Source organism: Poromitra crassiceps, assembly GCF_964638095.1.
Source record: "Poromitra crassiceps genome assembly, chromosome: 19".
Classification (NCBI taxonomy): Eukaryota; Metazoa; Chordata; class Actinopteri; order Beryciformes; family Melamphaidae; genus Poromitra; species Poromitra crassiceps.
The window spans coordinates 7,252,459-7,264,958 of NC_139646.1; the positions used below are offsets into that span (position 1 = coordinate 7,252,459).

Sequence of the window (12,500 nt, forward strand, 5' to 3'; positions counted from 1 at the left end):
CTGTAGGTAGGTTCTGCCAAGGTTTTTTTTTGAGGATTCTGGCTCATCTTTCAAGAGCCGAGGATTCTTTTCTGCTAAGATTTTGTGAACACAAATGATCTCAAAAGAACTAATAGAATGTGTGCTTTTTCTGTCTAAAAGAGTTAGTTTGTAGAGTTAGTAGTTATGTAGGCATTAGCAGTAGAATACAGCATGGTTTCAGCGTCTGAAAATTTATTCTGAGATAAATGGCTTTTTGTGAAATTCGATAGAACAGTCACTTTAACCATTTATTTTTGGCGTAAGACGTCAGACATCTAAACAATAGTTTTGAACAGTAATTTCCTCCATAGCAGCAGGAAACCCCCCTCTCCTTCAAACTCCTCCCTCCGTGGGTGTGTCTCTGGTGGCTTTGCAGCGTTTGTCACAAGCGAGGCTCTGCCTGTCTGTGCTGCCTGGCTGCTGGCGGCTGCTCTTTGGGTGAGTCTGCATGAGTCGTTTCGGTTGTGAGCTCAGCTGCAATGAAGCTGCGTGCGATTGTGGGCTTTCTGCCGGTGTTTCAAAGTGTGTTGCACGCATAATCTATTATGCAAATTTGCAATCCCCCACCGCCAGCTCCCAGCGCGATAATGCGCGAAAGCGAAAGCGTTTTCGCCAATCCATTTTACAGTATGATAATGGTTTCCTCGCGCGTTCCCCTGCAGTTTTGGCTCGGCTTTTTCTAGTCTGGAGAGCACTGTCGCCACTTAGTGGGTCGGTGGAATGGGTTGTACACGTTCGGTGGCTCCAATATTTTTATAGGAGACGTGGGGGGCGTTGATCCACGTCCCACCGTCACGTATCAACTCGTCATTGGCAGTCAACCGTTGGATTTTTTTTGACGTATCAACTCGTCATTGGCAGTGAACGTGTTAAGGAGCTTTGTGCAACTTGTCCCAGGCCTATAATACAGTGGGCCATCTCATTTTAAAAGGGTTGCTTAATATTGGGTTGTCTGAGCAGGCTGTTGGCTGGTGTGTAAATTACCTGTCTGACAGGTCTCAATGTTTTCATTTTGAAGGCAGCTCATTCTGCATATTAAATGTATCACCTGGTCTACCCCAGAGCGCGGCCCTGGGCCCAATTTTGTTTACCATGTATGTGGCTGAGTAGAGCCGAAATGTTCCCAATACAAAGTTTCATTTGTATGCTGACGACACTGTCATCTACTGCCGTGGATCCACTGTTATTCAAGCCCGTGGCTATTTGCACACTGCTTTTAATCTTGTGGAGTCTCAACTAATCGAACTGAAGCTTGTCCTAAATGTTGCCAAAACTAAATTGATGTTGTTTTTCAAACGGCAGGAAGACCACAGATCCTCCTCTCAATATTTTATGCTTGCATGGCAGCCAGATTGATTTAGTGTCACACTATAAGCATTTTGGCATTTTAATTGACAATCGTTTATCTTTCAGACTCCGCATTGAACGGCTCGTGAGAAAGTTGAAGCTTAAGCTGGCTTTCTTCTTTCGAAACAGGTCGTGCTTTTTGTTCACTGCAAGAAAGAAATATGTTGCAGCCACCTTCCTCCCTGTGCTTGACTGTGGTGGTGATCTATGCATGCCCGTCCATTGTCTGCACTCACTGGACACTGTGTATCATGCTGCTCTGAGGTTTATTACAGGCTGTAAAGCCCTCACTCACCACTGCACCCTATATACCAGGGTTGAGTGGTGCTCTCTGGCTGCACAGATTTACCCAGTTACCCAATTTACATTTACATGATCTATAAATCCATCCTAGGATTACGGTACTTCCAATGTACCTTTATGGTTATTCCTTCTTTAACCTACAGTAATTACTGTTTACAAATGACTACCAGCTAACTGTCCCTAAAGTCCGCACTGATCTTGGCAAACAGGCTTCTATGTATTCTGCGCCTACAGCCTGGAACTTGCTTCAGAGCAAACCAAAAACTGCAGGAACTAATTCTACGTTCAAAAATGAAAAACGAGAGACATGTTTCTTTCGTACTTGCCCATGTTTTTTCTAATGAATGTTGTAACTGTTTTCTTTGTTTTATTGCAGGTTTGTGCCTTGTTGGTGTACGTCTGTTTATCTCTTTTTATGCTACTGCTATCTTGGCCAGGCTTCCCTTGAAAAAGAGGTCTTTGTATCCCGATGAGACCAGCCCGGTTAAATAAAGGTGAAATAAAAATAGACAAATAAAAGTATCGCTTGAAGGCTTTGGGCTCAAACCCTGGGAGAGATCAGATGCGACATACTGTACAATTCAAGGCCTTGGCTCCAGTACATGTGATATAAATGTCCACTTAAAAGGAGATATGGCCTGACTTGACTGGGAGGTGTAATACCACTTAGGTATTGTACATATCTGATGGAGGTGAATGGAATAATAATCCACATGTCAGCGTTTTAATATGGGGACTATTCACGAGCAGGAGCTGGGTATTCTGCTGGCTAAACAGCTGAGTCAGCGTGCTCTCTCTCTCTCTCTCTCTCTCCCTCACACACACACACACACACACACACATACACACACACGCACGCACACACACACACAGGGGGAGCCTGAGGCTGACAGGGGAATGGTTGTGTCTCTGTAGTGGAGAGGAGATAACCCTCCCTCCTCTCTCTCTCTCAACCCGACACACTGACATTCTCACTGGGGGAGAAGAGGAGAAGAGACAGGGGAGGACGAGGGAGTGAACGAGGGAACAAAGTGGAGTGGAGAAGATAGGAGAAAGAGAGTGAGGACCTGCCAGCTGATACCATGGAGGGAGGGAGAGGGGGAATCAAGGGGGGGGGGGGGGGGGTGCAGGCGAAGAGAGGAGGCTCTGTCCTGTAATGCCAAAATGATACAGTGGAGGTGTGTGTGTGTGAGAGAGAGAGAGAGAGAGAGAGAGAGAGACAGAGAGAGAGAGAGAGAGAGAGAGAGAGACAGAGAGCGCAGGAGAAGGAGTTAGACAGAATAATACATTGAGTGAGATAACAAGGATAAAGTCATTATACTTCCACCATGGTAATATGGAAACTGTAAGGCAGCTGATGCCAGTGATTACACACACTTAGTGTATCACACTTTAGGTAGACATTGAAGGGAAGGACAGCAGACCAAGGACAAAAGGAAGAGAGAGAGAGAGAGAGAGAGAGAGAGAGAGAGAGAGAGAGAGAGAGAGAGAGAGAAGAGAGAGAGAGAGAGAGAGAGAGAGAGAGAAAGTGGGAGGGAGTGTCCCGGATGGATGGTAAAACTTGTGATAGGGAGGGCGAGGGGGAGGGAGATAACCACAGTTTTCATGGTTATCCCCCTATACCATCTTATAATTTTGACGTTCTTACCAGTGCTAAGTATAATATCTAAAAATGTAATACTACTAATACCACAAACCTCAAAGTTATGTTATGTATGTGTAAAGTTATGTGCCACCACACTGAACTTGGACAGCTTTGATAAAAAAAAAAAAATATGCGCAGGGGTTTGATATTTCAGATGGCTGTCTCCATATTTGTCAGCTCTGTAAGCAAAATAATCATATTTCGCTCCCAGCACCAGTTTTGTCAAGCAGCTTAGGTGGACTTAAATTCAGTTTAAGATGTGGTGAACTGCTTGACTCGGGAGACTGACTTCTTTCAATCCAATCCACGTACCCTCCACACCATGTATATTAAGGCTGTGCATCTTCACTGGCCTCACGATCCGATTCATGGGATTTGGGGGGGGGGGGGGGGGGGGGACTCTTTTTTTTATCACACATAACTGCATCTAGACCCGGAACTGTACCCCTGTGATCTCACATGGATGCAAACTAGTCCCCTTCCCAAAATAGGAGTTCTGAGTGGTTTTATGTCTGCCCTGGTATCTGTCACCTTTTTCACTATCCATGACTTTGCATCCCTGTGTCAGCCCCAGCAGAATGCCCAGCAACACGTGATGTCACAGGTGTTAACGCCCATTTAGAATGCCTCCTTTTTCTCCATATTTCTGCCCTGGGAGCCTGTAAAAAATGTAGGGTTTTGTTTCTTGGGGTACTTTCGTACTAATCATGAGCCCAAAATATAAATTTATATATTTTTTTAACCTGCACCATGTCGAAAGTTTTTAATGTTCATGAAATATGTGTGTCTGTGTGTGTGTGTGTGTGTGTGTGTGTGTGTGTGTGTGTGTGTGTGTGTGTGTGTGTGTGTGTGTGTGTGTGTGTGCGTGTGCGTGTGTGCGTGTGCGTGTGCGTGTGCATGTGTGTGTGTGTTGTACCTGAGCACATATCCTCGGAGGACTCCGTTGAGCTGGAGTTCTGGTGGAGGCTGCCACTGGACCATGATAGACTGGTTGGTCCGACCACTGGCCACAATGTTCTTAGGAGGAGCACTGGGTGCCTCCTCCCTCAGCATCAACCTGACACACACACGCGCACACACACACACACACACACACACACACACACACACACACACACACACACACACACACACACACACACACACACAAACACAAGCACACACCTTGATTAGTCTATTAGTAGTATTTCAGTGGGAGTAACAGTATTCAGTCATAGTAGTAGTATTAGACAAGTAGCCTTGCCTGTATGGAATCTCAAAGCAATTCTCTGTCCCAGTACAGGGATCTTGTGTCTGTCCCAGTACAGGGATCTTGTCTCTGTCCCAGTACAGGGATCTTGTGTCTGTCCCAGCACAGGGATCTTGTGTCTGTCCCAGTACAGGGATCTTGTCTCTGTCCCAGTACAGGGATCTTGTGTCTGTCCCAGTACAGGGATCTTGTGTCTGTCCCAGCACAGGGATCTTGTGTCTGTCCCAGCACAGGGATCTTGTGTCTGTCCCAGCACAGGGATCTTGTCTCCGTCACAGCACAGGGATCTTGTCTCTGTCACAGTACAGGGATCTTGTCTCTGTCACAGTACAGGGATCTTGTCTCTGTCCCAGCACAGGGATCTTGTCTCTGTCCCAGCACAGGGATCTTGTCTCTGTCCCAGCACAGGGATCTCTCTGTCCCAGCACAGGGATCTTGTCTCTGTCCCAGCACAGGGATCTCTCTGTCCCAGCACAGAGATCTTGTCTGTGTCCCAGTACAGGGATCTTGTCTCTGTCCCAGTACAGGGATCTTGTCTCTGTCCCAGCACAGGGATCTTGTCTCTGTCCCAGTACAGGGATCTTGTCTGGGTCCCAGCACAGGGATCTTGTCTCTGTCCCAGCACAGGGATCTTGAGCCTAGGTAGTGTAGGAGTCTGCCTCTTTAGAAAGACATTATGTTCGTCACCTGGGACGCACTAGGCTCATTTTGGGTATCAAGCCATAGTTTAAGCAGCACTCCTGTATTCTCATTGGATTCTGGACTCATCCGTCTCATTCCTTATTGTCTCTATATCTCTCTCTCTATATCTTGCAATTTAATTGAATACAAATGTCTTCATCTCTCTCTATATTGTTAATTTATTCCAAAAGAAATTTGCTGTTACTGCTGCCAGAAAGGTTAAATGCATCACTTCCACTGTGGCAGAAGACTCCTGGGAGAGACCTACCTGTACCTGACACACTGAGTGTTCACAGCAACAAATGTAGCAAACGTAAAAGTGTCCATGGACTGAGGATAAATTGAATCACAGTAGCGTATTAGAGAGTAGGACAACTTTTTTTTTTTTCATCTCAAATGTTGCTGTTACTTAAATTATGTTAAATCAATCTTTTACGTTTTTTTTAATTCCTCTGACTTTTCACTTCAGCTTCCTTCCCTAATTTGTCCTTATGTTCCTTTTAATACTCCAGCAGTCATTTCCTGGCCGGTCTCCATTTCGCCCCCTGCCCCGCCCCAATCCCTCCCTCCCCAGCAGACTGGCTATAGAGTGTGACAGCAATAGATAGTTAAATCACTATTAGTAGAGGATGAGGCTCCTCGTTTCATTTCCAGTGAGACGTATGATCCCTCCCTCTCTCCCCCTCTCCTCTCTCTGTCCACACCCTCATCCCTTCATTCCTCCCCTCCTCCATCTGCAAGCGTTCACCTTTCAGACATCATGCATCTTAACCTCAATTTGTCATCCTTCTATCTTGTTCTCACCTCATCTTCTTCTCCCCCCCCCCCTCCCACACTGCTGATTAAAGCTCCTAGCCTCTCATGGTCGGTAAAGCACACAGGCTGAGCTGGTCAGCCTCTGGCTTTACTGTAAGCAGCTCAGCGAACATAATCACGGCCATATGGGCGTGCGCGCACACACACTCATGCACACACACACACACACACACACACACACACACACTTCTCTCAGCTTAAGACAGACTGCTACATCCGATGGCCTTTTCTCCCCTCCATGGATTATGTTTACAGATTTATTTCACCTTCTTTCTCTCCCTCCCTCCATCCCCCCTTCCTTCCCTCCCTCTGTCGTCCATCTCTTCCTGAATGATTCTCTGTAAGCTATTGAAACATTAGCCATGGTGCCGCTCTGTGTATTTGTGTGTCTGTATTGGTATGAGTGTGTGTGTGTGTGTGTGTGCGTGTGTGTGTGTGTGTGTGCGCGTCTGTATCTGTATGCATGTGCCTCTAAAGTGTGTATGTGCCTATGTGTGTGTGTGTGTGTGTGTGTGTGTGTGTGTGTGTGTGTGTGTGTGCACCTGTGTGTAGATTGGTGTGTGAAGGCTGTTAGCTAGAGAGTTGCGCGGGCGGATATATGAGCACAGGCCAGTGGTTTTACAGCTGTGCTTTACTTCCATTAGGTTAGGCACTGTCAGACAGCACCAGGTGCTGCAGACACACATGTACACACACACACACACACACACACACACACACACACACACACACACACAGGCACACGCACATGCACACGCACACACACACACAGTCTAATGGGGTTTGGAGTTTGGAAATGGGGTATACAGCAGAGCCGTATAATAGAAGAGTTCCGACATCTCCATTCACTCCAATGGACCAGTTTTTTTCCAGGAAGTAGAAAGTGGAACTCTTCAGTAAAAAAAGCAGCACTGTCGAGTTGCATCAAAATAGACAGTGTTGTACTTTGAAAGGGTTTTTCATCCCTTGAAATGAATCAAATTGTACATTATCGGCTTTATTTTAGCATGCAAAAGTAGCGCGAGACCCATTCCTGGCTGTTCATTGGCTAATGATTCTTGCATTTTGGTCCTCCGCTGATGCCACTCTCTTACTAGAGGACACTAGTATACAGGATGCGCATGTCCTGCCCTACTCTGCCTCTGATTGGGTTGGGTTTAGGCATGAGGAGTGATGATTGGTTGGGTTTAGGCATGAGGGTTAGGGCGATTGGTTAGGGTAAAACATCAGGATAGGTTTATTATCAGGGACAGGGTATAGGCCAATCAGAGGCAGAGTAGGACGGGACATGGCTTTGCCATCCTGGGGGGGGGGGGGGTATCACATACAGTACAGTATATAATCCTCAACTATGCCACTACTTTTGACTGTAACTGATGATGCACACTAATACACACAGTGCTGAGCGGATGCAGTCATTCACCGTTTGCCTGCAAATAAAACCAACACATTATTGGCATATATATATATATATATATATATATATATATACACACACACACACACTGTAGCAGAAACACCCAGTGAATTGCCTCAATGCCCGTCCAACCGTTTACCAGTGAAAACTTTATACAGCGGCTTCAAACTACCAACCCCTCACTCCCCTGTGTCTGCTCACAAACATACAAACACCCATACATGCACTATACCAGAGACAGAGACATGGAGAGAGTGAGTGAGCGAGCGAGCATGCGTGTGAGTGAGTGAGTCACTGCCGAAACTTAGTAAAAGTTTATATCCGTGTCATTCTCCATAGCTTAAAGCCCACTGGCTCTTCCTAAATCCACGTAGACGCTGCTGACTCTTATATCTAATCGTGTTATTGGGACGTTAGGTCTGCCTCTACTCAAATAGGAGACTAAAATTCAGACACAGAGGGAGTAGGAAATGGAGAGAAATAAACAGAGCGCAACCGAGATAAAAAGAGAGAAACCTGATTTGACACGAATGGGTGGAACCAGCTGAATAGACGAGTTTGTTTTCTTCTTGTTTGACAATTTCAGTCGTGTCTACTTAAAATGTTGTGCTGTTTTGCCCCCGGCTAAAAGAAGAACAATTGAAGAAGGGTGACACACCGAAGGAACTGTGTGAGGGAAAACATTCTACATAGGCCCATCAATTCATTAAGAGATACATTCCAGGAGTATTCCATGTGCAAAACACAGCAAGCTATTAAACATTTGCTCTTAAAACTCAAATATTCTGCCGGTAATGGTCCAAAATCAATGGTTGTATTCAAATTAAACACTTAAAGCATTTTCGGACCAAATCTATTGCAGGGCTGTAAAGTAGTGGAGCACTCAAAGTTATAGAGTAGAAAATATAGCCCAATATCCACCAGATGCGACACAAGCGGAACGGCCGGGGCCACGGGTTCAGCACAGCTCTGGAACAGAAGGCAATGTACACCGCACAGGTTGCATTAGTTAGACTTTCTCTTTGTCTGTCATTTTGACGGACAGGGTTGTGAAATTCTGTAATAATCTATTATTCCCTGTGTTAAAATGACAGACAGCTGTCACTGTTTGAAAAATTCTGTAAAAGACAGAACATATTTGGTTAACACAACCACTGCACCACACACACACAACGACTACACCACACACAACCACTACACCACACACAACCACTACAACCACAGAACCACACACAACCACTACACCACACGCCACTACAACCACTATATATACTATATTTTTCTAGCCAATGCGTTTAGAACATTCTTTTCACTTTGATCTTGCTATAGTGTAGCGTATTTACATGCTTGCAGTATTTAAACTGCAGTTAGATTGGTTTGAGAAGCATAATAATATGGAATAATAGCCTATATATGGAGACAGACAGACGGGGATGAAAGGGAGGGGGGGAGCTTTTCTGACCGGACTGGATCGCTCCGTGGAATTGGAGCTTAAAAGGGAAGCTTGTGATTCGTTTACTGCACTTCTCCAATGACCAGATTGTGCATAATTTTACGCTTAAAAGGCGTGGTTATAATGCTTAAGGCCGCCTGTAGCGCCGACACTAAAATATCGAGTGGGCTGGTCCACGCCCACCAAGCTGCGCTGCGCCAGGCGCTGGGCGCAGTTTATAGGCCGATGCAACGATAGAGCCCAATAGGCCTGTTCCTGTCTAAACATACAGTACTGTATTTTATGCCTGTGTGTTGTTGTTGTTGGTGTGTGTGTGTGTGTGTGTGTGTGTGTTGTGACATTGATACCCCATGTCAAAGGTCAACCAATTTAGCAGCAGCCCTGATTAATCATGTATAATTAATCAGGGCTGCTGAGAGCTTTCACAAACAATCAGCAATCGATGGCCGTGAGTGCTGCCAATGACAGCTGCTGATGCTCTGTGCTGTTGAAAAGAGACAACAGCGTTCTCTCATTCTGCTTGCAGAAGCTGTCTCTCTAAATGTTTACTTGGTGCACTTTCTGTGTCACCAAGCTGTCATGTTTTGACTGGAGGTAGTCTTGCGATGGCAGACAATTGGAGATCTCTGCCTCCCAATTGTCTGCGGATTTCTAAATGCAAGACAGTGGCTAGAACGGCGGCGAGAACGACCGCTAACAATCGTTCGCTCCTTTGTCACAGTGCCGGAAATGATGCTCTCCCCCCCCCCCCCCATTCTCCTCCGTAGGGAAACAAACTGGAGATACAGAGAATCACTTTGTAACACGGAGAGAGCTTTTTAAAACACTGAAAAAATGGATGTCCAGAGCAACATTACATTATTTGATTCTGTTTTATCTGTTTACACGCACAAAACTTTTTGCATGTCACCATGAAGGGCCACCCTAAAGACTCTGGATTGGTTCATAGATCTTCTATTACTATCTAGATGGGTCACTGCAGGTTCCGCCAATTCTAACAAGTGGTAGAAGCAAGTCTCCCAAATGGTCACGTGGTCAGTCACCTCTCCCCTGAAGTGTTGTGAGAGGACTGTGCCTGGTGACGCGGCGTTAGCGCTGGCCTAGCAAGCTAACTTGAAATAGAGATTGTGAGTTCCCAAACTCAACACAAACCACACATATAAACACAAAGCTGCCCGTTGTTAGCTCAATACAGTTGAAACTAAGATATTCCATAAAAAAAAAAATTTCTAGCGACAGATTTAGCTACTACATTAACGAACTTCAGCTTTAGCTTTAGCTAATCGCTTCCTGCTAACATGAGTTCCTGTCGCTAAATCTCGCAAGAGTGTGTTGCTGAGATAGAGAGAAGTTTTGAACAAGTTTAAGGGTGTATTCACACCTGTAGGTCATTTGCTTTGTTCCGATTCAGGTACTTAATTGATACAATTGTTGCATTTGTTCCTTGGTTCGTTTGTGTTCATACATTCACAACTGTACCCCACTAAGAGTAGACATGGAAATGCTTATTGGAATAATCTACCTAGTAATATAACGGTGGCTGCCCTCTCTCGCCTAAAATGACAGGAACGTCAGTTGGGCCGTCTTGCTTGAAATCCCATCATCTTTGATTGGTTCTGCTAGGCTGTCTTAGCACTGGTGTGCTTTTGGGTGCATTTTGACGACTTCACGTGGTGGTGATGCATTTAAGAATCCAAACAAAATAATCTAACTGAAACTATTGACGATTATGGCAAAAATTTGTAATACTAGATATTCCCAGTCTTTAGCCCACATTGCAGTGATGTTTATTATTTATTTTATTTTATTTGTATTAGTTGTTTTTCAACATCTAAGCTATGGCTAGAGAAGTTAACTTTAATCAACCATTGCTTTGTAATCATGAATGTATCTGACTTTTGTGTAAAAGATCATTTTCCTCTGACTTAAGTGCCCTTGTCCTTTAACCTGCCTTATTAATTGTCATAAGACCAAGGTGGCACCAAGGCTGCTGGTCTATTCAGCACAAATAAACACTGACCTGTTATGTTGTGGGTTCATTCAAATACATTTGGTGAACAGTGATAAAGCTTAAAACATGCAGATTGTAATATTATGAGGTGCTGTAGTTCTTCCTTCTTTTTTTCTTCAATCCATTTTGTTACATTTATTTAAAATATATTCAGTGTATTATTGTTAAGTACGGTAAGTGGGGTCCAGACTCCAGGGTAGATGTGGCTGCCAGGTAGGTGTGGCTGAAGGTCTGCAGGTAGATAAAGCCTAATGATGGTGATAAAAGTTTGTTCATTCATTCATTTATTTTTAAAATCTGTATTTGGTCTTCATTAAATCATAATGGCTCGACCTCTAATTGTAGCAGATGCCAGATGCTGCATCATTACCAATGGCAACAACGGTGCGTTTGGAAGGGAATGTTAAAGTACATTAGGCACCTGGGCTGCAGTTCACTGCTACATGTTGGACCTGACTTGGTCTCATGTCTATTTTGACACTATTTTTGGCATTTTGAAATACATTCACAGTAGGTCGTTCTCACACTTGGTACATTTGCTTGAGTCCAAACCTGAGTTTAATCATTCCCAAGTCCCCCGGCATCGCTGGTCTGGGGTCACAGTATTATTATTCTGACAAACCGCGGCACGTTTGTGTAAAACAATCATCATCAATGTGAATCCCGTCTGATGCACGTTATTGGTGAAAATGCCCCAAATGTGTCAAACTCATGTGCCATTGTGAAAACCTCTTTAATTATTTTTCTTTTGTGTGTGTGTGTAATGAATAGGACTTGATTTGCTTTGGTCTTGGTCTGGAGAGAGAGAGGGGCAGAGAAAGGGAGAGAGAGAGAGGGAGGGAGAGAGAGAGACGCATCCAGTGATTGTCTGATGTATTCAAGTTCTTACTATTCAGTCAGAAGGAAGTAGGAAGTAGAGTAAGAGTTAAGGCAGAGAGAGTAGAGACAGATGCTTCAAAGTTCTGACGCCCAGAGTTCAAGGCATGAACGCAGAATCTGTCTTTCCTCTGTTAATGCGGCCTCTTTAAAGATGATAATGGTGTGCATGAGTGTGGGTCATGCATGAGTAAGTGTATAGTGTGTTAGACTCCAGATGGTATAATTGGGCACTTGAAGGGAGTTTCTGCATTTGGAGGTAGTGCTTTTTCCACTTTGATCACGTACATTCATACAGCCTTAGCGGACGCCCAACTCTAAGGACATCTGATTCCCATGGCGACGGTTGCCATAACCCTTATTGGTTCACACCAGGCACTATTCAGAAGCAGCACTTAACAGAAGCTGAGTGCCACGCTAAAACGCTCACACTGGAAACACTCTCTTTTCCTCAGCGCTTTGCTCGGAGCTGCCCTCCCTCCCGCTCACAACTTGCATTGACTTCATGGCTGGCAGCTCGGGTGCAGCACGCTGCACGCTTGGAAAATAGAACAGAAGCCGAAACTATCGCTGCAGCGTGGCTTCAGCGTGGCTTCAGCATGGCGTGGCGAAGGACGCCGAAATGAAACGATAGCGCTGCATAGCTTCAGCGTGGGATTGGCGTATGGTGTGAATGAGGGT

At 45.0% G+C, this 12,500-nt stretch overlaps 1 protein-coding gene across 1 annotated transcript in view; it reads right to left on the reverse strand.

Moving 5' to 3' along the window:
- LOC310793861 (protein sidekick-1-like) overlaps window positions 1–12,500 on the reverse strand; it is a gene marked incomplete at both ends in the record, with an annotated part of 384,133 nt that overhangs the window by 93,699 nt on the left and 277,934 nt on the right. Inside the window, one exon of the mRNA XM_083655753.1 lies at window positions 4,233–4,373. Coding sequence (XP_083511879.1) covers window positions 4,233–4,373 — 141 coding nt within the window. The remainder of the gene's footprint in view (window positions 1–4,232; window positions 4,374–12,500) is intronic.